This window comes from Petaurus breviceps, unplaced genomic scaffold, assembly GCF_028583685.1.
Source record: "Petaurus breviceps papuanus isolate PSGF00001 unplaced genomic scaffold, PetGlider_PUasm1.0 523, whole genome shotgun sequence".
NCBI classification, from domain to species: Eukaryota; Metazoa; Chordata; class Mammalia; order Diprotodontia; family Petauridae; genus Petaurus; species Petaurus breviceps.
In genome coordinates, this window is record NW_027186356.1 from 2877040 (window position 1) to 2904081 (window position 27042).

The 27042-nt window shown below is 42.5% G+C and overlaps 1 protein-coding gene across 1 annotated transcript in view; it reads left to right on the forward strand.

Annotated features, from left to right (window-relative positions):
- Window positions 1–27042, forward strand: part of CPAMD8 (C3 and PZP like alpha-2-macroglobulin domain containing 8) — a 172004-nt gene that overhangs the window by 6078 nt on the left and 138884 nt on the right. Inside the window, exons 3-9 of the mRNA XM_069102094.1 lie at window positions 5584–5606; window positions 15546–15711; window positions 16196–16248; window positions 19273–19290; window positions 20616–20670; window positions 25217–25330; window positions 26847–26931. Coding sequence (XP_068958195.1) covers window positions 5584–5606; window positions 15546–15711; window positions 16196–16248; window positions 19273–19290; window positions 20616–20670; window positions 25217–25330; window positions 26847–26931 — 514 coding nt within the window. The remainder of the gene's footprint in view (window positions 1–5583; window positions 5607–15545; window positions 15712–16195; window positions 16249–19272; window positions 19291–20615; window positions 20671–25216; window positions 25331–26846; window positions 26932–27042) is intronic.

Genomic DNA, 27042 nt, shown 5'->3' on the forward strand with positions numbered 1-27042 from the left:
TTGGTAACATTGACTAGCTCAGGAGACAGGCTTGGGCTGAGTGGATAGATTTGGGAATGATCTGCATGGGGAGGGGGGGGCGGAGCCAAGATGGCGGAGTAGAAGCACGACCCTCCTGCCACTCCGGCTTCCACCCTCCCCAATCCATGTAAAAAGGGGACTCTAAACAAACTTTGGAGCTGCAGAACCCACAAAATGACACAGAGAAGCTAACCTCCCGCTGAGAACAGCCCGGCAGGCTGGCAGGAATCGGCCAGAGCAAAGCTCTGGGAGCCAAGCCCAGCACCACGCTGAGGCTTTAGCCCCAGGGCAGGCCTGACCAGCCGCCAGCCAGAGGGACTCCAGATCAGCAGCAGCTGTGGCCATTTCCAGATTTATCAACACATACACGCGAAGGACAAGGTGAGAGGCCAGTGCAGTCTGGACTTTGGGACCAGTAAGTGGGAGTGCGTGGCTTTTACCCGAGAAACTGCTGAGACGCCAGCACAGCCTGCCAGCGCCATGTAGCGGCTTCAGCTCCTGGACTGCAGAGTGTAGGGGGACCAAGCACCAGTCTGAGGGGTAATCGCTCTTGCTTTAACCTGCTTCGATCTGGATTGCAGTCTAGGGTGGAGGTCCTGGGGTGTGTGTCCAGCTTGCCAGAGCGTGTGGAGACCTCAGAGAGGGCACCCATCTAATACCTCCGGCAGCCGAGAAAACCCCAGCGTTTGGGACGAAAACTCCCCTGTCTGGTGGCAGAGTCCTACTGTGGCAAAAAGCCCAAAAGTCAAATAATTGAGTGGCAAAATGAGCAGGCAAAGGAAACAAAGCAGACAGAAGATCCCAACATTACACTCCTATTTTGGGGACAAGAAGGAGCAAGGCATGGAACAGGAGGAAAACAGTGAAGTCAGAACTCCTGCACCAAAAGCTTCAAAGGAAAATACAAGCTGGTTACAGGCCATAGAGGACCTTAAGAAGCAGATAAGAGAAGTGCAGGAAAAATTGGGAAGAGAAATGAGAACAATGCAAGAAAATTATGAAATGAGAGTCAACAGCCTGACTGAAGAAAATAATACCTTAAAAAACAGACTGACTCAAATGGCAAAGGAGGCTCAAAAAGGCAATGAGGAAAAGAATGCCTTAAAAAGTCGAATTTGTCAGATGGAAAAAGAATCTCAAAAGCTCACTGAGGAGAATCATTGCTTCAGAATTAGATTGGAGCAAATGGAAGCTAATGACTTTATGAGAAATCAAGATGCTGTTAAACAGATCCAAACAAATGAAAGAATAGAAGGCAATGTGAAATATCTCATGGGAAAAACCACTGACCTGGAAAATAGATCCAGCAGAGATAATTTAAAAATTATTGGACTGCCTGAGAGCCATGACCAAAGTAAGAGCCTGGAAAGCATCCTCCAGGAAGTTCTCAAAGAAAACTGCCCTGATGTTTTAGAACGAGAGGGCAAAATAGAGGTTGAAAGAATCCACCGATCACCTCCTGAAAAAGATCCCAAAAAGAAAACTCCTAGGAATATTATAGCCAGGTTCCAGAATTCCCAGATTAAGGAGAGAATATTACAAGCAGCCAGGAAGAAACAATTTGAATATTGTGGAAACACAATCAGGATAACCCAGGATCTGGCAGCTTCTACACTGAGGGATCGAAGGGCCTGGAATGTGATATTCCAGAGGTCAAGGGAGCTGGGATTAAAACCAAGAGTCACCTACCCAGCAAAACTGAGTATCCTGTTTCAGGGGAAAATATGGTCATTCAGTGGAATACAGGACTTTCAAGCATTCTTGCTGAAAAAACCAGAGTTGAATAGAAAATTTGACATTCAGATACAAGAAGCAAGAGAAGCATGAGAAGGTAAACAGGGAAAAGAAATCATAAGGAACTTATCAAAGTTGAACTATTTTTTTTTTAAAGCAATCGGGGTTGAGTGGCTTGCTCGGGGTTACACGGCCAGTTGTTGTTTCTGGGTGTGGTGCTGAGTGTCTGGGCCTGGATTTGATCCGGGTCGTCCCGGCACTGGGGCCGGTGCTCTTGCTTGCTGAGCCACCTGGCCAAAGTTGAACTATTAACATTCCTACATGGAAAAACAATAATTGTAACTTATGAAACTTTTCTCAGTAGTTGAAGGGATTAGAAAATATATGTGTGTGTGTGTGTGTGTGTGTGTATGTCTTTATATGAGGGTATGCGGGCATATGAATACATATGTGAATGTGTGTATATACGTTTACAGGTATACATAGATAGAGGGCACGGGACCAATTTAACAGGAAGGGATGATACTTAAAAGGTGAAATTAAGGGGAGAGACAGAGTGGGGCAACTATCTCATACAGAAGAGGCAAGGGAAAATGGTTACAATGGAGGGGAAGAATAGGAAGGCAAAAGGGAATGGGTCAACCTTTATTCCTATTGAATCTGGCTTGAGGAGGGAGGGAAATACACACTAAATAGGGGATCTCACCCTCTAGGAGAATAGGGGGGGAAGGGGATGTGAGGGGGAATGATGGAAGGGAGGGCAGGCTGGGGGGGAAGGAAGTTGGAAGCACCCACTTTTGAAAAGGGACAGGATCAAAGTAGAGAATAGAACAAGTGGGAGGTGGGATAGGAGGGAGGGAAATATAGTCAGTCTTTTATAATACATCTACTATGTTATTGTTTTGCGTTAGCCGCACATGTACAACCTATACTGAACTGCTTGTCTCCCCAGTGGGGGTGGGTGGCAGGGGGGGAAGGGAATGAATCTGGAATTGAAAGTTTTAAAATCAAATATGCAAATATATGTATATATATATATATATACTATTATTAATACCATCTTACATGTTATTAAGAAAAAAAGATATACAGGCACTGAGGCATAGAGATCCACTGGAAAAGTTGAAACGGGTATGGGAGAAAATATGGGAGAGAGCAGATTGGAGGTGGGGATATCATGTGGGACTGCTGTTTTGGGGGGATGGGTGGGGGAAAAACGGGGAGAAAATTTGTAACTCAAAATCTGGCGGAAACGAATGATGTAAATCAGAAGTTAATAAAGCATTTAAAAAAAAAAAAGAGGGGAATGATCTGCATAGAGGTGAGAATAGAGTCCTTGGGAGCTGAGGAGATCACCACTCTCAGTGAGATCCGTGTGGAACATGATGTGAAGAAGGCCCAGTACAGAGCCTTGGGATGAGTGTGCTTGATGTGATGATCAAGCCGATGAGAGGCTGAGACAGAAGCATTATAAAAGTAGGAAAGAAGAGTGTCTCCAGAATGTAGAAAGGTGAGACCCTCCAGGATGCAGGAACCACAATGTCAAACACGAGAATGAGGAATGAGAAAGGCCGTTCAACTTGGCAGTGAAGAGATCAGGGAAACTCGGAGGCGGATGCTTCATTTGGATGTTGAAATGAGGTACTAGACTGTACGGGACTTAGGAAAGAGTGAGAGAGGAGACCAAGTGAAGGCAGTGAGTCTAGTTGGCTTTTTTCAAGGAGTTTTGTCATAAAGGGGAGGAAGCTGGGATATTAGCTAGTTGGGATGGTAGGATTGGGTGAAGGATGGGGAAGATATAGGTGTATGTGTAGGCAGCAGGGAAAGATCAGGAGAGAGAGGAAGAGAGATAGAGAGAAAGAATGAGAGAAAGCGAGAGAGAGAGGTGTAAGATAGAGTATAGAGATGTTAGAGGGTTAAAGTCCCTATAATCCTCCCCTCTCATTTTACAGATGAGGAAGCTAAGGCCTAGAGAGGTTAAGTGACCTGTCCAAGATGATGTAGTAAGTGTCAGAGACATGATGTGGACCCAGGTTTTCTGACCCCAGAGCCAGCACTCTTTCCCTCACACAATGCTGTTTCCCATTGGTAGATTGCTGGGACGGAACTTTGTGTTTGGGAAGGACAGTACAATATGGGTTTGTTCTGAAGCCTTTACTCCTAGTGCTCTACAAAAAGTCACGTGTTATCTTCTTGTTTATGATATTCTGAGACTTAGACTTAGTGTTTTACTCTAGCAATGAAAAAGAAATGGTGAGTGGCTTCTGTTCACACTTGGCAGGAGTTACAAGTATGCCCTATGTAGGGTTTTCCCAACCAGTATTACTTTGCAGTAACAACAGCTACCACAAGGTATCAAAACCCTGCTAACCTTGCTGTAACAGCAGCTTGTCACTGTCTTATTGGTAACTTGGCTAGGAGCCTTTAATACTTAGGCTATGCTTTCAGTGATTTCATGAGCATGTATCAAGCACTTATTAAACATTTTTGAAGTGTTTAGAGCAATGTTCTGGGTACTGGGAAGAATACAGTATCCCTGTCCTCATAGAACTCACAATCTGGTAGGAAATAAGACTCAAACACAAATCACTGAAGTATGTAATAATCAAATGATAAAATGTTTTCTGGGACTAGAATTGGGTCAGCAAACCAGCATCACTATATACATTTATATGCATATACACATATAATATATACTTATATATTATATATGTATATATAAGATACATGCATATTATATACACATATATATTCACACACATATACACATATAGTTATATATGTTTATATACTTTAAAAAAATCTTATTTAGAGGAATGTGAGGAGAAGAGTATGGTCAATATTTGGACCTAATTGAAGCTTTTTTTTAAAGTCTGAATTTGGGCTGCCTAGGAATGTAAATTTCAAATTATAACCCTGCTTTTATGGAACTCAGTGTTCCAGTATTTTACCTAACATTGTGTTTTCATGGAACCAATGATTGGCATTGGATAGGATCTGCCTATAACGGAGAACTTCACAGAGCCCCTAGAATTGTAACTCATTGGGGAATGGAAGAACAGCTAATTTTAGAAGTACTAGGTTTCCCTTCTGTCCATGCTCATGAAGGAATCCTTTTTTTTTTTTTTTCTTTTCCCCCCCATGTACTAATTTAAAAATCAGAGCTGAGCTCTTATGGGATCTGACCTGACTGAAAACCAAAATTTATCTGGGTGTTTATACATTCACTCACCTACCTTCTTTTTTGGAAACTGGCTCTCTCTTCTGTTTATCTTAGGTCTTTGGATAAAAAGGAGTTGGTAGGTACACATGTGGGTGTGGTGTTTACACATCTGCCTGACAGATGCTAAACAGAAGTCTTAACTGGCAGGCTTCAACAACAAATACAAGCTGGATGAACGTCTCCTGATGATTCACATCCCTAGGAGAACGGTGGTCCCTGACAGCCAAGCATTGTCCTCCCTCTTCAAACCCTGAGCTCAGCAGCAGCTTTCTCCCCTTCAAGCACTCTGCGGCAGCAATGGCATGCCTTGGGAGAGGGCCACGAACGAATTAAGCTTGCCAGCCAGCCAAGTTTTTCCTGAATAGCTCAGCTAAGTTCACCTCACCCCAGGCCTACAGTTTTCTCCAGAGTGGAGGAAATGACTTCTGAACCATCCTCCTCGCCCTGGTCAGTCTTTTAGAGGACCTGGGATCCACGTGTTCTCTTCTAGAGAAAGTCCCCCTTTATTGTAACTTTTCCTCTTTCAAAGGAAAAACAGCTTCCTTGTTTTGGTCACGTAAAGAAATGATCAATTTAACCTCTTTTCATTTTATTTTCATTTTTAGATAAAGGGACAATCAAGTTCAAGGTAAGCTTTGAATATTTTTATGATACATCACTGTCTCCATTTTCTCTCAAGTCCATCATTAACAGGTTACCAGAGTCATCTTCCTAAGATTCAATTCTAATGATGTTAATCCTCCTCTCAAAAGCTGTCCATGGCTCCCTGGTGTCCCTAGAATAAAGTGCAAATTCCTTGGTCTGACCTTTATAGCCAGCCCATCACTGTCTGGTTTTAGTCAACCTTTCCAACCTTATCTCCTACTCCTCCCTTTCCAGCCTTCTACATTCCAGCCAGATTGAACTCCAGCTTTCCTTAAGTCTCTCTCTCCCTCTTCTGCCTCCATGCATATGAACAGGCCATCTCCCCTGCTCAAAGTGCACTTGCCTCCCCAGATTCCATATATGTTTTTGCCTTTTGAAATCCTTCTCTTTTGTCAGCTCACCACCTCCTCCATGAAGCTATCCCTGATCCTCTTAGCCAGGCTAGATATCATGCCTCCTTCTTCCCTCTCTCTTATCTGTATGACCTCCCCTGTGTACTTCATCGTTGTTAACTGCCCGTTCTATCTTCTCTCACTGCTCTTCCACTGACTCTTAAGCTCCACAAGGGAAGGTGTGTGTGTGTGTGTTGCTGTGTGTGTGTTTGTGTAATGACTTTTTCCATTTTTCTATGTCTTGTGCTGAACATGAAATCCCACACCTTAGTAAATTATGAATTGAATTAAACCGAATTGAGAGAAAATATGAAGCTGAATTGGATGGGAGAGCCTGTGTCCATAAAGGAACTACTTCAAGCAGAAAGGGAACCTGCCTATATTTGGAATAATAAAATCTCATTGTTGGAAAGGACCTCACAGGTCATCTGGTCCAAGACCTCCCCAAAGTGTCATTGTCCTCCATAGCATCCATGATGAGACAAGCTCTGATGAAACATCTCCAGGGATGGAGAAATCACTCCCAGTTCCATTGTTAGCCTGGGCACATGGGAGCTTGTTCTAGTTTTTCATGGTTTGGCAGGGATTGAGGAAGGGGAGAAGACCAAGGGAGTTCAGATATGGTCTGGAGTTCACCACTTCCTGTTAACAATTAGTTCCTCTTGCCCAGTCTCAGACCCAGGCCCATCCTGACATTTTTCTTTTACCTGTGTGGGGACAGCAATTAGCCATAGTCTAGGTTTGGTGCAGTGGATACAGCACTAGGCCTGAAATCAGGAAGACTCATCATCCTGAGTTCAAATCTGAATGCAGACATTTATTAGCTCTGTGACCCTGGGCAAGTCATTTAACCCTGTTTGCTTAGGTTTCCTCATCTGTAAAATGAGCTGGAGAAGGAAATGGCAAATGCGCTCCAGTATCTTTGTCAAGGCAGCTCCAAATGGGTCATGAAGAGTCAAACGTGACTGAAAAATGAATGAACGAAAAATGGGTTCAGTGATGAGAGTCAACTCCCTTTTCTGCTTCGAGACGTTTCTTTATAGCATCCATTGGGGAAAAAAACCTCATCTTTGAAAATTCAGTCGAGCAATCCATCAATAAGTATTTCTTCAGTCTTCCCTGCCTTCTGCCAGGGGCCAGGAGAACAGACAAAAACCAAAACAATCCCTGCCCTCAAGGAGCTTAAAGTCTAGTTGGGGAGATAATGTGTAGCTGTGTAAATATGTACAAAATATGAATCTATGTATGTAGCAGAGAACACAATTTGGGAACGGGAATCAGAATTATTGAGTGGTCATAAGTAAGCTATAAACTCAGGAATCTCAGAAATTGTGTGGTTCAGTTCATACCTAAAATATAATTCTATTCACACTATCACCACAAGTGATGATTCATTCTCCTTTTTTTCTTTTTGCTTTTTGGAGGAGGGGAGGCACGGCAATTGGGGTTAAGTGATTTGCCCAAGGTCACAGGCTAGTAAGTGTTAAGTGTTTGAGGCCAGATTTGAACTCAGGTCCTCCTGACTCCAGGGCTGGTGCTCTATTCACTGCACCACCTAGTTGCCCCTCATTCTCCTTTTGTTGACTGAGAACTTACTACCTCTGAGGCATCCTGTCCTACTGACCTATTGGTAGGAAATTTGTCTTTCTCTTTTTGAAAAAAATTTATTTACCTACTTTTAGTACAACATTCAGTTCCACAAACTTTTTAGATCCAAATTTTCTCCCTCTCCCCCCTCCTCCCATGGCGGCATGCAATCCAATATAGGTTCTACAAATACCTTCACATTAAACATTAGTCAGGTCGTAAAGAAGACTAATGGGATGAACAACAAGAAAGAAGGAACAAAACAAAACGAGAGAGAGAGCAGGTAGTTTGCTTCAATCTGCATTCAGACTCTGTAGTTCTTTCCCTGGATGTGGATAGCCCTTTCTATCATGAGTCTTTTGGAGTTGTCTTATAGCCTTGCACTGCTGAGAGGAGTCCAGTCTATCAAAGTTATAGTCATCACAGATGTAATTCCACTGTGGAAGAAACATAAAAATTGCTGATTGATGTATGTATTGTGCTTTAAGGTTTGTAAAGTATTTACATATAGGACTTCCTTTCATTTCATTTCATTATTTCATTTCATTTCACAGGACACATTAAATCCTTCCTAGGGACATCTGTTCATGTCCTTCAAGTCTTTTTTTTTTTTAAGTATGTTTTGAAACTTTAATATTTTTTCCAATTACATGTAAAAAGGATTTTTAACCTTTGCTTTTTTGTTTGCTTTACAATTTTGAGCTCCAGATTCTCTCCCACTCTCCTTTCCCTCCCCCCATCATTGAGAAGGCAGGCAGTTTGATAAAGGAAGTCTTCTTTCTGAGTCTCGGTTTTCTTATCTGTAAAACGAAGGGGGTTGAAGGGGTCTTCCAACTTCCAAGATCCCTCCCAGCTATAAATCTACATTCATATATTTGCATTTCTATAAAGCTTTAAAGTTTACAAAATGTTTTCATCACAATAATCTTGTGAAGTAGGTGCCACATTCATTTTATAGATGAGGATACTGAGGTTCAGGGAGGTTTGCTGATTTGCCCAGGGTCACATAACCAATACCTATTGAATCTGAGACTAACGCTAGACATTGTAATCCAAGGGCTACCATAACCTGTACACATACCATTTAGTGCTAGAGTGCATTTCTTTCTTTTTGCTTTTTGGAGGGCAGTTGGGGTTAAGTAACTTGCCAAAGGTTACACGGCTAGTTTTTTTGTGTGGGTGTTAAGTGTCTGAGGCTGGAACCGAACTTGGGTCCTCCTGACTCTGGGCTCGGCGCCTTACTCACTGCGCCACCTAGCCGCCCCACTAGACTGCATTTCTGCCTCTATTGCAGAGGATACAGAGGAAAGCAACCAGAATGGTGAAGTCATTCAATCAGTCACTTAGCATTTATTAAGCACCTACTTCATGCCAGACCCTGTGCTAAGTGCTAGGGATAAAAGAAATGCAAAAAGCCCCCAAATAGTCACTAGTCTGGAGGAGCTCACAGTCTAATGGACTTGAGGCCATGTCGTATGGCACCCAGCACATGGAGCTGGGTTTATTTAGCCCAGAGAAGACAAGGCACTGGGAGGAGATGATCATTGTCTTCACGTGGAAAAGGGATTAAATTTGTCCTGTGTAACCCCAGAAGACAGAACTGGGAGTGATGGGGAAAAGTTACAAAAAGGCAGATTTAGGCCAGATATCAGGAAATGCTTCCCAGCAGAGCTATCCCCAAATGGAATGGGTTGCCTCATGATGGGGTGGACAGCTATTTGTCATGTATGTGTAGTGGGGTTGCTTTGGGCTATGCAGTAGTTTCACTCTTAGATTCTGTGATCCTATGAAAATCAGAGTAAGAGGGCCCTTCTGTGTCTGAGCAGCCGTGTTAGGAGCCCAGGAAACCAATGGAGGCCCAAATGTGAAGCTAAAAATGGGTTCCCTACCTGAATTCACTCCACAGAGTTGGCAGAATGAGGCCAAGTAGAGGCATGGAAGAGATCTTAGGACTCATCTTGTGCAGTCTCCTCCTTTGACAAGATACTGAGGCCTAGAGAAGGGAAGCCAGTGACTTGCCTGGAGTCATAATCAGTCAGTTGCAGAGTTTATATTTGAACCCAGAACCTCTGACTAGGAATACAGTTTTTATACTATTGTACCACACCTTTTTGTAAACTAGAGCACTTGGGTAAATGTATTGTTATTATGGAGGGTGTCAGACCAGATAACCCTAAGGTTTCTTAGTTAAGTTAGAGAAGAGTGTCTGCTATTTGACACTAACCCTTCCACCCAAAATTTGCACCTGAATCTCCTAGCCACAAAGTTGTTATTTTTCCTTCTGATTTCTCAAATGCTTCATATAGAATATGTTTTTTAAAAACATGCACACAACAAATTGTTAAAATTCATTTGGATCCCTTTGGTTTTTCTTATTCTTTGTGGTGAGTCTACTTGGCATGTTCTTTTCTTTCTCTGTTTGATTCAGGGGATGTGGGGGAAGGTCCAGGATATCTTCAATGATTCCTAAAGTCTTCATTGCCCTCTCCCATGCAATTTTTTTTTCCTTCAGGGATTTGGAGCTTTGAGGAAAATGTGCCCAATTCTTGTGTTTTCTATATGATGCCTTTTTATCTGCTATTAAGTTCAGCTAACTTCAGAAAACATATTAGATCTCATTCTGGGCAGGGCTAGCTTTGGGGCCCTTATCCCCAACAGGGGGTAGAGGGTGCATCTCAATCTCATTGTTATTAAACTGTGACGTGCCTCTGGAATCCTGGGAGATCATCACTCGAGAGAGCCTAATGGAGTTGTGGAGATTGGCTAGCACAGTGAATTAGTCACTGTCCTCCTTTGACCTGAACCACCTTGATTTAGGAACTGCCATCATCCGCTTTTCATGGGGCAGTCAGTTTGGCTGTTTGCTTCTCCTGCCATCCACCCAAATCATTCTTAAATGCTTGCTATGTGAAAGACCCTATGCTGAGTGCTAGAGAAGATATAAGGATAAAAGAAGATATAGCCTTTGCTCTAATGGAACTTAGAGTCTAGTGGGGGGTAGAGTATATATTAGTTTTACATAGTGCTTTATGGTTACAAAGGGCTTTCATGGATATTATCTCATGATCGTCACAGCAATTTCTATTCCCATTTTATAGGTGATTGTATAGAAGTCAAGAAAGATTTGCCCACGGTCGTAGAGTGAGTTAGTAGTAAGTAGAGTGGCAACTGGAACCCTAGGCTTGATATCAGATCCAGAGCCTTTCTCTTCTACCACATTGCCTCTCTCAGAATATCCCAACCTCTGGTTTTCTTTCCACAGGCCTGATCATTTCAGGAGAAATGTTCTATCTTGTACCTTCCCACCATTTTCCTTTGGGTTTGGATGGTGCTAAAGATGTTGATTTGTCATTTCTCTATATAGCCTCCATTGTTTTAATTTTTGCTGTTAAAATCCCATTCCTTAATGAAGTCTCATTTCTTCTCCAAGGTTCTCAGTCAGCACCACATGCTTTCCTCTTCCACCTGGAAACTAGTACCTGCTAAAGAGTTGAGTAGTTTTCCTAGTGTGTGATTATAGTGCACACATTGGGTGACAAGTGGCAGGATTTTCTCCACATATCCTTCTTCGGGAGAGTTTTCCTGAGTTGAATGAATGAACTATAAAGCTGTTCGATAAATTGAGAAGAACGTTGTGTTTGGAGTCAGAGGACCTAGTTTTGAATCCTGGCTTTGTCTCATAATACTATGTGACCTTCGACAAGTCACTTAACATCTCTATACTTTAATTTCCTCACCTGTAAAATGAGAGCAGTGGACTAGATGACCTCTGAGGTCCCTTCTACCTCTAATTCTTAGATTTCTATAACAACAACAGCTTTATCACTCACTAATTATTCATTAATATCGATGCCGGGTATGGCTCTTTGCTGGATACTCTTGGGCATAGAAAGATGAGTGAGACGCTTAGATGGTCCCTATCCTCATGGAGTTTAGAGTTACTTAGTTTAGAGATACTTACTGTTTAGAGAATTAAGACATGGACACCAATAACTACAATTCAAGGCAGAGTATGAGAAGAAGAATAAAGTAGGTGTTGGAAAAACTCCCAAGAGTGTGTTCATTAGGGGCAGCCAGGTGGCTCAGCGAGGAAGAGCACCGGCTCCAGTGTCGGGATGACCTGGATCAAATCCGGCCTCAGACACTCAGCACCCACCCAGAAATAACTGGCCGTGTAACCTTGAGCAAGTTACTTAACCCCAGTTGCTAAAAAAAAAAAAAAGAGTGTATTCATTTCTGGGTTCCTGGGTCCAGGTTAGAAGAAAGCAGGATGCAAATGGAAGAAAATATTGGGAGGAAATGTGTCACAGTGGATAGAGAGCAAACTCTCTATCAGGAAGATAGGAACCTGAGTTTGAGTCTCAAGTGCAATGCAGACTGGGTTTTTGACCTAGGGAGAATCAGTCACCTAACTTCCCAGTCCCCCTGGCAACTCTAAGTTTATGAGTTGCAGAGAGAGTGATGATGGCCATTACTAAAGAGAGTTTCTTTACTTGGAAGTTCCCTATACAAATAAAATTACAGATCCAGTCACTATCTCTATCCTATTTTCTTGGTTAAACATGTCCTTGAGTAAGGTAAGATTATTTCTGCATTCATCCTGCCTCCCACTTTATGCTAGGGCAGACTCAGCTGGGCATTCTCTCAGCTACACTTGTAGGAGACAGACTGGTATGATGGAAAGACCACTGCCCTGGAGTCGGAGGCTCTGGATTCAAATTCTTTTTTTGGTGACCCTGAGCAAGTCACTTCTGTTATCTAGCTCCTGGTTTCCTAATCTAGAAAATAAGGAGGTTGGTGCCCTCCAGCTCTATAGCAATGATCCACAGCTCATAGGTTTCCCGCAGCCTTGGGCTCTGCCTTCTGGATTCTCATACATAGGCTGGCATGACAGACTTCCAGAGGGTACAGACTGGATTTATATGGACCTTGGCTAGGCTGAGGCACCAGCTAGGCCACAGGGAAATATTGAGGCAGAGGCTAGATGAGCACCGGTCAAAACTTTTAAAATTAGAATGTCATAGGAGGTAGATGCTTGGACTGTCAGGCCTCGGGGCCACATGTGGCTCTCTAGGCCCTCAAATGCAGCCTTTTAATTTTGAATCAGTCAGAGGGTTGGACTTAAGGACTAAGAGGGCCTCACGTGGCCTCGAAACCCTAGGTTCCCCACCCCTGGACTAGGTGATCTCTGAGGTCTCTTCTGACCTGTCTAACATTCCTTTTCTATTGTCACATATCTGCTGTGTATAGAGATGGAGGAATGATTGGGAAATGTAGAAGGGATTCATTGTTTAGATAAGGACTGGACAACATGTAGCAGGATAGAGGCCACTGAATTTGGAATCAGAGGTTCTCAGCTTTTATTCCTGTGGGTTTGTGGGAAATTCCTTTTCCTTTTCTGGACCTAAGTTTACTCATTTGTAATTTGAAGCAGATGAGCCAGGTATCCTCTAAGGTTCCTTTCACCTCCAAATCTTGTAATCCCGTGACCTAAAGTATAGGGTCCTGGTCCCTTCTGAGACCTGGGAGCAGTTACCAAACCCAGAAAAAGAACAATCCTAGGAGGGAAAAGTATGTGGTCCAAGTTGTGATCTAAAGAGGTAAGCCAGACACCATGTCATGGACAGGCCTGAGTTCACCAGGGGTAAACAAATCCAGAGGGCTAGGCAGGAGCCATGAAATAAGTCAGGACACTTTTCCAAAGCAGTAGGTGGAGAGGCTAGAGGTTAACGTGGAATAGGTCAGGCAGCACCAAAGGGGTAGCAGCCTAGGCATTTGCACCAACATTTTGTCTTATGCAAAGTCTGGGGCTGAGATTGCATGCTTGCATGGAGCCATTATCCTGGCCATGCTCCCTTCTCCTTCAGCTAGGGGCTGGGCATCCCAAGTCATAGCCAGTTCTGAGATTCTGTGATTAAACAGTAGAACTTGATTTTTAAAGCAACACTGTTCTGTGGTCCTGGAGAGGAAACATTGGATGAGGCATGGGGAGGCCAAGTTCAAGTCTCAGTTTTGTTCCTCTAATTAGCCATGTGACCTCAAGCAAGTTCCTTGGGTTTTCCTTTGTAAAATGAGGGGTGTTGGGCAAGGTGATCCGTAAGTACTCCCTTCTACTTTGAACAGTACTCTCTGACTCTGTAATGGCTAGAGAGTAGAACCCTTAATATAATAGGCTGTTCCAGTTTCTTCATCCACAGATAAATGCCTGATAGTTCTACACAGAACAGTTCTGGACAGAGCACTGGGGCTGGAGTTAGGAAGACCTGAGTTCAAATTTGGCCTCAGACACTTACTAGCTGTGTGACCCTGGGCAAGTCACTTATCCCTGTATGCCCCAGTTTCTTCATCTGTCAAATGAGCTGGTGAAGTAAATGGCAAACCACTTTAGCATCTTTACCAAGAAAACCCCAAATGGGGTCATGAAAAGTGAGACATGACTGAAAAGCAATAAATCTGTTTTAAAACGATGCAGAAGCATCCAAGTTTTGCATTGTATTGTAATAGAGAATAAATTCCTTAAAAAAGTAACTTTCCTGGTGTTTGGGAATTCTCCTTCCTGGGAAGCTGAACATGCCCGCTAGAGCGAGCAGAAGGAATCCTGAGAAATTAGTTCTGGGGCTTGGGCTTCCTGTGTGTAGAAAGTCTAAGCACTGGGACCATCCCTGTAATTGCAAATAATCATAGATGATTACTGAAAACACTTTCATTTTAAAATAACAGAAAGCAGCTTAGCTCCATAAGGAAATACTCCAGGCAGGTGGGAGACAGCAGGGAGCCATCCTGTCAGGGCAAGAGCAGGACCTGAGGTTGGCAGGGTGGGGAGGTCTTGTGTTCAGCCTCAGAGACCATCTTCCTTCGGGAAATTGAAGCACAACTTCAGTCAGCATTGCCTGTGCACTTAGTATAGACTGGACCCTGTGTTCAGTACTCGCCTTTGCGTGGAGGCCAGAGCCATGCTGCTGTGGCTCAACTCTTTCCAATGTTGTACATTCTCAAAATTAAATACAGGTTAGACAGAAACGGCTTGATTTTGTTCTAAGAAGTTAGTGTAGATTACGCTGCTGTTCACTATCTTCTTCGGGGACTAGTAATCATGCCTGCAACATCCTAAGGCAGTAGAGTGTACAGTAACAACCCAGGGCTGCGAGTCAGGAAATGGGGGTGCTAATGGGTCAGCTTTAATGCTGAGCACCTGTGTGACCTTGAGTAAGTCACCCTCTTTCTGAGGAGGCAGAGTGTCAGTTTCCTCATCTATAAAATGAGAGGATTTGACTAATCAGTTGTTCAGTTGTTTTCTCCGTAGTGTTTGATACTTCATGACCCCATTTGGAGGTTTGTTGGTTTTTGGGTTTTTTTGCTTTTGGAGGGGAGAAAATAGGGCAGTTGGGGTTAAGTGACTTGCCCAAGGTGACATGGCTAGTAAGTGTTAAGTGTCTAAAGCTGGATTTGAACTCAGGTCCTCCTAACTCCAGGGCTGATGCTCTATTCACTGCACCACCTAGCCACTCCTGGGGTTTTCTTGGCAAAGATACTGGAGTGATTTGCCATTTCCTTCTCCAATTCATTTGATGGATGAGGAAACTGATCATGCAGCTAGCATCTGAGGCCAGATTTGAACTCAGGAAGATGAGTCTTACTCTAAGCCCAGTATTCTATCCACTGAGCCACCCAGTTGCCCTAGATCTAGGGTTTGACTAAATTATGTCTGTTCCAACTCTTATATTCTGTGTTCAATCCTAAATTCCTTTCAAATCTAAAATTCCATGACCTAAGAATCATATCAGTTTCCTGCCCCTTCACTGTTCTGCATAATCCTGATCCCTCATTCCCTGGAGCTAGTGCAAAATCCTCTTAACCAAAAGCTTCTGTTGAGAGTTTTAGAAAGGTAGGAGAGGAGCCTTGGCCTTTTCTCCTCTTCTCTCATTTTTGTTTTCTCCCTCCAGGTGCCTTCAGGTCTTCGTGGTCAAGCGCACTTGAAGGTTTGGGGTAATCGCCACCTGACAGAAGACGGCTACATCTTTCACAACTACACCACAGTGACAATTGACAGCAAAGGATCATCTGTTTTTATACAGACAGACAAGCCTTTGTACAAACCAAAGCAGAGAGGTAGAGTAACCCAAGTTGGTCACTGTTCTCATGTGGAAGAGGGGTCAGTCTCAAGCCACATGCTTGCACTTAGGTCTTGGAAGCTTCAGGTGTAACATCTGTGCATTGCACCTACCCACCTTTTCTGGCCCAGTTACTTGGGTTTCCATGTCTGCCCTCCTCACTCTTAGTGTCTCCCTTCTGAGTGACCCTCGGTTAATCTGGCATAAATCTTGTCGGCACAGAGATGTTTCCATGTGGTCCCCCCTTATTCTGTGAGTTCCTCAAGGGCAGGGACTGACATTTGCCTTTCTTTGTATCTCCAGCACATAACAGGAACATCATAAATATTTATCTACTGAGATCCCTTTAAGCTAAGACTCTGTGATTATGCCGTGTTCCAGAAGCACCAATGTTTATTTGTTTATTTATTGCACCCGCCATAAATGTTACATGTCAGAGAAAATGAACCTCACCTAACCAATATTTTTCTTCTTTGTTTCAGTTCTCATAAATTTATTCATGGTTTCTCCAGAACTGAGGCCTGTCAATGAGAAAGTAAGGAGACTAAGTTTCTTACTTGGTTTTCATGGAAGAGAGTATATATAATACAAGAAACTTTGATACATCCAGTTGGTTAAGCCACAGGTTATATGAGGCTCCTATGTAGTCTTTGTCTAAAGAATATAAGTTCCTTGAAGGCAGAAACTGTTTCATTTTTGTCTTTGTATACTTGGGCCTTAGCACAATGCCTAACTTATAGTTTCAGTCATTTTTCAGTCGTGTCTGACTATTCATGATCCCATTTGGGGTTGTTTTCTTTTTAACATTTTTTTAAGCAATAAGGGTTAAGTAACTTGCCCAAGGTTACACGGCCAGTTATTTCTGGGTGTGGTGCTGAGTGTCTGAGCCCAGGATTTGATCTCCAGGTCATACCAACACTGGAGCCAGTGCTCTTACTCGCTGAGCCACCTGGCCGTTAAATATTCTTTTTTTTTTTTTTTTGCTTTTTGGAGAGGGGAAGGTAGGGCAGTTGGGGTTAAGTGACTTGCCCAAGGTCACACGGCTAGTTTTGTGTCAAGTGTCTGAGGACGGATTTGAACTCAGGTCCTCCTGACTCCAGGGCTGGTGCTCTGTTCACTGCGCCACCTAGCTGCCCTGGGGTTTTTCTTGACAAAGATACTGGAGTGGTTTGTCATTTCCTTCTCCAACTCATTTTATAGATAAGGAAATTGAGAAAGAGGGTTAAGTGACTCGCTCAGGTTCACATAGCTAGTAAATGTCAGAGACCAGATTTGCACTCAGGAAGATGAGTCTTCCTGACTCAAGGCCTGGCGCTCTGTTTACTGTACCAACTAACTGCCCCATGGTGGAGAGTGGGGCTAGGACAGAGACAAAGAAAGCATTGATCAAGTGCCCATTGTGGGCCAGTACCGTGTTAAGTGCTAAGGAGACAAAGATGAGAAAGCAAGACTATCCTTACCCTCAAAGGAGCTTACCTTCTAATGGGGAGGACCACTTATAAAGAGGTGTTGGAAAGCCCGGAATTGGGCTGGACACATGTGGTGGTCTGATGAGTAAGTATAGGGGAGGCCTGAGGCCCAGCAAGATAAGACAAAAACTTCCCTGTTAGAGTGAGGCAAGGGCGTGGGGCAGGGTTGGAGATCACAGTTCTGGGAGGGGAAGATGAGATAGCATGGTATGGAAAGAAAGGATGGAAGGATGCTCCATTGAGTCCAGTTTTGCTGGAATGTAAAGTGTGTGAATGAAAGGGCAGTGTTAAGCTGGAGCCAGATCATAAAGGGCTTTAGCCACCATGATGAGTTTGTAATTTATCCCAAAGGCAGCAGGGAGCCACTGAAAGTTTTCAAGGAGAGGAGTGGTGTGATCAGACTTGTGCCCTAGAAGGATAATTTTTTTGTTTGTTTTTTTGTGGGGGGGAAGGTAGGGTAGTTAGGGTTAAGTGACTTGCCCAAGTTCACATGGCTAGTTTTGTGTTAAGTGTCTGAGGCCGGATTTGAACTCAGGTCCTCCTGACTCCAGGGCCAGTGCTCTATTCACTGCACCACTTAGTCGCCCCTCTAGAGGGATTATTTTGACAGCTGTGTATGGAGTTGGAAAGGGTCAAGGGGAGAGGCTATAATCAGGGATGGGAGTTGGGAGGCTATTTTAATGTACAGTTGAGGAGGTACAAGGGTGTGAACTGGGTATTGGCCTATGACATAAATAGAGAACAAGAGAACATGAGTAATGATGTGATGGTTGAATTGATACAACTTGGCAGCTGATTGGATACAGCTGGTGGTGGCAGGGGTGGGGTGGGTGGTAAAGGAGATGGAGGAAGAGCAGATGATTCTGTGGTTGAGAACCTGAGTGACTGGAGGATAGTGGCACCCTCAAGAATAGGGGAGTTTGGAAGAAGGGGTGGGGTTCAGAAGGTATTCAGTTTCCACTCTAGGCCCCCCAGCTGTGTGGGCCTGACTGGGCACACCACTTTATCTCTCTTCAGCCCCAACTTCCTTATCTTTAAAGTGGGAGGAATATTCAAGGGCAATTGTGAGAAAAGTGTATCCTAAACCCTGAAGTTATGTAGAAGGAGTTGTTTTGATTATTATAATTATTGGGGAAGAAGAGACTTACACAACAATGCTGCATTATGTGCTATGGACAATTAGAGAATTGTACTATACTCATACATAAGGTCCTAGTTTGTTTGTTAGACAATGAGTTAGAGAGAAGAGGTGTCCATGTGGAGTGGTGCCATCCAAAAGAACTTTGAAAGACGTGGGACTTTGGCTGGAGAATTCAGCATGTCCATGTCTGTCATGCCTAATTCAATTCAATTCAATAAATGTTTATGAAACTCCTACTGTGTGGAAGACCCTAGTAGGTACTAGTGGAAATGCATCAACAAATAATACCTTGTTCTTGCTGTCAAGCTGCTTCCAATTTAGCAGGCCTGATAAGATGGATATGTGTGTGTACACACATGCACACACACACATGTATATATGTATATACACATACACCCACCCACGGATAGGACAGCTATATATATACACATGTGTATATGTGTATATGTACATTTATATATACACACATGCACATATATATATACATATGTATGCATGTATATTATTTTATCTACCTACATCTATAACCAATTTTAAATGAGATCAGTTCATGAGGGAGGCACATAGTACTGTTGAATCAAAGAATGAAGAGATTACTCCAAGCTGGGGGGATCAGAAAGACTTCATACATGAGGGGGCCTTTGGATGGATCTTGAAGGATGAGTAGGAATTTTAAAAGGCAACAATGGAGAAAGGAGGGCATTCCTGGCATAGGGAAAGGCATGAGCAAAGGCCCAGATATGGGAAAGCATGGAACATGAATGGGGCATAGGAACCTAGATAAATAGCAATGATATAAGTTGGCATAAACATGCTAAGTATCTTAGAGAAGTACAAAGTGTTATTTGAGGTCAGAGGAAAAAAACACATGTTTTCAAGCAATGTTAATTAATATGAAAAGTTAGTGCCTTGCCTGGGACTTAACTTGCCTTCTTTGTTTTTGTTTTAGCTGGAAGCCTACATAGTGGTGAGTATCTTCCTGGAAACACGAGGTGCTGTTCTGGCCTCCCCTTGTACAAGGCTCTGTTTGTTCTCTCCCTCCTTGCCTGTTCTTATGCTCTGCTTATGTTCCTGCTTCCCTTCCTGGTGGTTTCTGAAAATTCCCTGTCCTAGCAGGGCTTTGATAAGTGAGTACCAGTCACCCTCTGAAGTTCCGCACTGCCTTCTTCAGGCTTGCTGTCTTTGGGGTGGGGTGGGGTGGAGTGGGGGTGGAGGTAGGCAGCGGTGCCTCTTGAAAAGAGCTGAGGATCAGGGTTAGGAGATCTGACTTCTGGTTCCAACTTGGCCATTCGCACAGCCTGGCTAAACTTGGGCAAATCACTCTTTCACTCTGGGCCCCAGTGTCCTCATGTGACAGATGATTGAATCAGATGATCTCTGAGGCCCCTATGCCCACCCCCCATTTGAGGATTCTCTGTTCTGGGGTCCCTGCCAGTGCTGACATTCTATGATTCTTATGCACAAACCCTGGAAAGCCTGCATAGCTCATTTCTAGAAGAGTATGCAACTTGACTTTTTAAAACTTGACTTCTAAGATTTTTACCTCAATTGTTTTTTTTCTTTTTTTTAAATTTAAAAAAAAAATTAATTTGTTTGTTTCCTTTTAGTTTACAGGATTCAATTCCACAATTCCTTGAGTTTCACATTTTGTCCCCCTCCCTCTCCTCCCCCCGTGGCAGCATATAGTCAAGTATAGGATCTGTAAATACTTTCACATTATACATTAGTCAGGTTATAAAGATGGATTGTATCAGATGGAATGAAAAATGGTAAAGAGGACATAAAACCAAACAAGAAAAGGAAAAAGATCAGGTATTTTGCTTCCATCTGGATATAAACTCAGTTCTTTCTAGTTCTTTCTCTGGATGCACATATTTCTCTCCATCATGAGTCTTTTGGGATTGACTTATATCACTGCATTGCTGAGAAGAGTCCAGTCTATCAAAGCTGGTCATCACACATACATTGTGTCTGTTATTGTGTACAAATTTCTCCTGGCTCTACTCTTCTCACTCAGCATCAGTTCGTATAAGCCTCTCCAGGTAAATATGAAGACTGTCTGCTCCTCGTTTCTTATAGCACAATAGTATTCCATAACATGCATATACCACAGCTTGTTCAGCCATTCCCCAATTGATGGGCACTATGTCAATTGTTACTAGTGAATTATGAGCAAAAAGGGACCAAAGAATTGGAGTTGTTTTGGGTCTGCTGACTGAATTTTCTCAACAGTTGGTTGGAATGCTAGGGTAATGATGACTGTCCATGTCTGTGTTTCCTTAAAATTTGCAGGACCCTCGGGGATCTCGGATGATCGAATGGAACAACCTGAAACCCTTATGTTGTGGTAATGTCTTTGCCCCTTCTGACTTTTTTCCTTACTTGTTTGTTGCTTCTTCTTCTAAAAACTTTAAACTCTAAAGAGAGTTTTTTGGGACAACCAAATGAGCCAAAGTTCTTTGTAAACCATAAAACCATATGGAAATGCTAGCCATTATTAGAACTATTGTTGATGTTTATGTTTCCCTTCCTTCCTTTGAATTGTTTTTTACTCAGTCCTGCACTACCTTACACTCTTCTTCTTTACTTCTTTGAAGAGTTCATTCCTTCCCTTGAGGTCAGATATCATTTATCCCTGTGACCTTGAGCAAGCCACTTCTCTTTCTGAGTCTGGATTTCTTGATCTTTCAAATGAGAGAATTGAACAGTCAGTGTCTAGACTACTGACTAGACAGTGATTAGACAGTCAGTGAGATCTTTCCCAGCTCTAGAATTGTGTTTAACTCTCATTTTTCTATGACCATTGCCAGCTCTGGTTTCTTTCCCTCTTTCTAAGGCCTTATCTCACCCTTTCCATCATGTACCTCCCTTCTCAAAAACTTCCATTGGTTTCTTAAGGTGGCAGCAGCCAACATTTGGAGAATTTTATTTTGATATTTGAGATTGTTGGTTTTTTTTCACTATGGATGTTCACTTCACCATCAAAGACTAACAGCTCTTTTGTAGCTTCTTCTGTGTGATTTTTCTATCCTTCCCCCCTATTTCTTCTCCATGGAGAGCGTACACAACATGCTGAAGACATTCCTTTTGCTTTTTAAATCATCTTGGCATACCATTGTGGCATTTGTGTTCTTTATTGTCCTTCATGCTTAAAGAGGACCAAAATCACATCACCATGTCGGGGTCAATGCACAGTGTGTCTGACTGTGGTTGATCATGACCAATACAAGCTCAGAAGGAATAGTTTGTATGAACATTTGGGACGGAGATGCCTCTAGACAAGTGCAGCTCACTTTTATTTTGAGCTACTGCATTTGTGATGTGTGTTATGATCTCTCATTCTTGCTCTATGGTCTGCCCATCTCCATCATCTAATAACCTCATTAATGTCATTCTATAACATTTTTGTATGTAGGTTGTTATTCATAACATGTTTCAGCCTAATTACATCTAGCATTCCACTTACTATTGTCCTTTGAGTGAGTTATGATTTGAATTCTTCTGAGATGTTGATGTTCTCTTATTTAAAGATATACAGCACCTTGGTAGAGACTGCTGGTATTAAGGAGCTGGGCACTGGTAGCAAAAGTGACATAGGATCATGGAAATTATTCCATGATTTTCCCCGTACTGTCTGACTTGATTTTCTCCTGTTCAGTTCTGGGCTTAGCTCATTGTCTCTCTGCAGCCTCTGTCCAAGATAAGACGTTTTGATTGACTCACTTGACAGACTCCACTTCTAGTTGTATGATACAGTGAGGGAATGTGTGTCATTGCATCTGCTCTTTTTCCAGGGTGTTTAGGCTGATTGCTTTAACATTGATGTGGATTTAACTAAGGAAGATTTGTAGATTTTTGGACATAATACAATTAGTATGAGTTCTGTGTTGTTTGTCATGGATCTTTTTTTGTCTTTCTAGAGTGTTTCTTGGTGACCTCATCAGGTTCAATTATCATCTTAAGCAGCTCTCTCGCAGACCTTTATGCCCATTCCTTGCCTTTGCCCTGAGCTCTATTCTTTCGTCACTAATCCAATGCAATAAACATCTATTAAGTGCCTGCTATGTGCCAGGCACTGTGCTGAGCTCTGAGAATATAATTAATAGAAAAACAATTCTTTTTTTCTTTACTTTGATATATTATTTATTTGTTTTTAGTTTTCAACATTCATTTCCACAAGATTTTGAGTTACAAATTTTCTCCCCATCTTTCTCCTACCCTCCACCCCAAGATAGTAAACCTACAGAATACCTCTTCCCCCAGTCTCTCTTATATCCACCCCCATCCCCTCCCCAACTTTCTAGTAGGTCAAGATGGATTTCTATAAGAAAGACAGTTCTTGCCCTCAAGGCGCTTACAATCTAATGGGAGGAAACAACACATAAAAGGAGGTAGGAAAGCTGGAGTGAGGAACATCCGGGGGTACCCAGCAAGGGAGGCTTCTTGTTTTATGGAGTTGAAACCAGATAAAGCAGCAGATGCAAAGTGGAAGGATCTGAGTACACGTCCTGTGCTTTGTAAAGGAAGGCATCAAGAGGCGATTGGTCCTCTGCCTTCCAGCCCTACAGTCAGAGGGAGAGGAGGCTGGAGGAGGTAGTGTGGTGGAGAGATGAGAGGTGGAGAGCTTAGTCTGAGAGGCATGTCTTGTTCTATGGAGTTGAAACCAGTCAGAAGCACTTCTTCTTGGTCCTGCTTCTTGGACATTTCAAAAGGGATGTCCTGTAGGTATGTCAGACTCAATACATTTAAAACAAAACTCATTATTTCCCCCCTAAACTTTCCCCTCTTCCTGTTTCTGTCAAGGGTACCATGATCTTCCCAGTAACCCAGATTCCCAAATTTGGAGTCATTCTTGACTCTTGACTCTCCTTTACACCCCCACCCCCCATATCTAATCAATTGCCAAGTCTCATTACATCTACACCCACAACATCTCTTATGTTAGTTCCTTTCTCTCTGCACTCACTTGGCCCCTACATTAGTTCAGACTCTCAGCACAACTCTCTTAGACTCTGGCAGTGGGCTCCTAATTGGTCTTCCCACCATGTGTCTTTCCTCTCTTCTGTCTATACAGGTGTATATTGAGATTCCTAAAGCGCAGGCTTGACTTGGTCAGTTCCCTGTTTAAGAGGCTTGAGCATTTTCTTCTTGCCTCTAGAATCAAATGCAAACTCTTCTGTTTGGTAGTTAAGCCCTTTATGATTAGACTCCAGCATAATTGTCAGGACTGTTTTCATATAATTCTGTCCTGTGCTTTACATTCTAGCCAAAGTGACCCTCTTGCTCTTTCCCATAGAAGACATTCCAGTTCTCCCCCTCCATACCCTTACACAAGCCATCTCCCATGCCAGGAGGGCATGCTCTTCTCACCTCTACCTCTTACATCCTTAGTGCCATCTCCTACATACAGAAGACCCTTCTGGATCTTCCTTTTGCTATCATCTTCCCAAATTATATTATATTTACTATGTCTATATCTATAAGTGTATATATAATATTTCATATATGTCTACACATATACATATCTGTGTACATGAGAGAATTTTGTGACTCCATTTGCTTTATGACATTTCCTACATCATATATGTTCTACCTCAAAAGCATCACATGAAAAAAAAAGAAGTGAGCTTAAGTTCATTCGGAATATTTTATGATGTCTCTTAAGAAGAAGAGAGATAAACCCTAGGGTATTGTAAAACCAGGGCAAGGATTCCAGACTGCTTAGGCTGGACTCAAATAGGCCTTATCTTTCCATCAGGCTCATAGTATTGCTTGTTTCCACAGACCTTTCTTCTGTTTTTCCCCACCTCAGGCTGCATGAACAGAACTCTGGTGTCTAAAACCAGGCACACTGAAGTATCCAGTTTTGGGTCTCACATTTTAGGACAGAAGCTAACAAGTTGAATCATGTCTAGAGTAGAGCGTCTGGGGTGGAGGAAACCATACTATATGATCATTTGAAGGAACAATCCATGTTTAACCTGAAGAAGAGAAGACTTTGAGGGGGAGATATTAATCATCCTGTTATAGTGCTGGGAAGCCTGTCACATCACAAAGGATTTTTTTTTTAGGTTTATTTTTCTTTACCTTAGAAGGCAGAGCTAAAACTAAGAGATAGAAATTATAAGGAGTAAACTTTAGTTTGACTTAAAAGATAAATTTCCTAGTAGTTGAAGCTGTCTGTCAGTGAAATGGACTCCCCATCACTGGAAGTCTCCAAGAAAAAGCTGGATGACTACTTGTTGAGGATAAGGTAGAACAGGTTTAGTCAGCTATGGGTGTACCCAATAGCCTCCGAGGTTCCTTCTACCTCTATAATTCTGTAATGCTTGGCACTGATTTAGAGTAGCCCACCCCACTCTGCTTCAATATCCCTCTTTTCTGAAAATCAGGTTAAGGTTGATCTCTTTCTATTTTAAAACCACCCAATGCTGATCCCTACTCTTTCAGGATCCCCTTAGCCCTATGTCATGATCCGTAAATTATAAAGTGATATATAAATGTAAGTTGTTTATAGTTATTCAGTTCATACTTTAATCACTTGTAAATCCTCTAGTTAGTATCAGAGTTGGAAGGGATGTTAGAAGTTATCTAGTACAGCCATTATCTGAAGCATGAATCCTTTCCCACAACATCCCTGACAAATGGTCATCCGTCCAGTTTCTTCTGGGGACAGGGAGCTTCAGTTGTTGAGATGTTGCTCTTCATAAACAGTCTTGAACTATTTTATGTCCGTTCTCTCCAGCTAAGCTATAGTTGGAGCTATAAGCTGCTTGGGGGAAGGAACAGGATCTTCTCTTTTCCTTATTTGTAGTTTATAGTATAGTGTTTCACTTATGGTAGAAATTGGACACATTTGATTGATGTCTAAAAAAGACTTTCTTTTTATCTAGGTATTGTCAACGTAAGTTTTCCTTTATCTGATCAACCTGTCTTTGGAGAGTGGTTTATTTTTGTTGAAATGCAAGGGCATACATACAACAAATCCTTTGAAGTTCAGAAATATGGTGAGTCTGACAGCATTTAGCATCTAACTATTCTGAAGGATTTCTTTCAAGGCAGTGGCATGGTAGAAAGAGTTAAGCTCCAGCTCCTACTTGGGTTAGGGGAAAAGCAGGCATTTAAATTAGTTTGGCAGTGCCTTAAGTTTTGGAGTACTATTGAAATTAAAAAGCTGCATGTGACAGCATTGGAAAGTGCATATCCAGGTGAGGTTTTGAGAGGCTTGCAATCTATGAGCTTAGGAAGGACTAGTTTTCCCTGCTACCTCCCTTGATATTGTTGAATATAACACTGCAGTGCCTAAGGGAAAGGGGAGTCAGGAGGTCTTGTGGCATGTCAATCTCTGTTCCCCTGATTATCTGATGGGGAACATGGTCACGCTTTCTTCTGCCTTTGAACTAGGATGTAGAACACCTCCAAGAGGGGATCTGAGTGGTAAGGACAGATCTTGCCTGTATTTAGCTTGAGAGCTATATGTCTGAGCCTCCATATGGAGGTCAATCCCAAGACACAAGAGAAAATTGTCTGGAAATTGGCGTTTTGTGACAGCTTTGTGACCTGTAAGTTACTTCTCTGAAGGTTCCGAGTTTCCTCATTTATAAAATAGATATAATGATCCTATTTCACTGGTTCGTTATAATGACCAAATGAAGTCAAGGTACAAAGGTGCTTTATAGATAAAATACAATTCTAGTGTGAACTATTATTACTATGCCTCCATGTCTAGAAGGCCAAAGAGAGGATTTCTATATCACACAGGAGATTGAACATGCTGGGCTATGAGAGCCCTTCTACCCTTTTGATCCTAGAACTAGATCCTGTAGTGTAAGTTGTTCAGTTGTTTCAGTAATGTCTGACTCTCCATGATCCCATTTGGGGTTTTCTTGGCAAAGATACTGTAGTGGTTTGCCATTTCCTTCTCCAACTCATTTTACAGATGAGGAAACTGAGGTAAACAAGGTGAAGTGACTTGCCCAGGGTCACACTGCTAGTGTGTCTGAGGCTGGATTTGAACTCAGAAAGTTAAATTTTCCTGACTCCAGGCCCAGCCACTCTGTCCACTGCACCACCTAGTAACCCTGTGGTGTAAGTAGAGAATCCTTAAAAATTTTCTTTTTCTTTTCTTTTCTTTTTTTTTAATCAAAGTGATGATGCTGAATATAGATTTTTTTGTCCTTTCCTCTGATGTCTCAGCTATCCAAGGTGTACTTGAAAGGAGAACAGATGACCTGAGTTAGGGTCCCAGTTCTACCCGTTACTGGTCACTGATCATGCATGGGGCTTTGAACAGATCATTTAATCCATTCAAATGCCAACTTCTTCATGTAAAGCAGGGATAATGGTTGCACTCCTTAACTCTGGAGGGAGGCTGGAAATTGTTGTGAGGGTCAAATGAGATGATGGACATGAAGCACTTTTTAATCACAAGACTGTTGTTATGACATGGAGATATCCTATCAAGGTACGTTTGTTCTTTGCACAAACTAAGTGTGCATACCTCTCTTATTCTTTTCCATTTAGTGCTGCCCAAGTTTGAGCTCCTCATTGAGCCTCCTCAGTATATTAGGGATCTTGCAGCATGTGAAAAGGGGACTGTTCGTGCCAGGTAAGAGGCTTTCACAGTTTGTCTTTTGGGAGCTATGCCATTTCATCCCTCTTAAATGCCCTAACACATTTTTGACATTGAAACTTTAGGAAGTGGATCAGACCTTTCTTG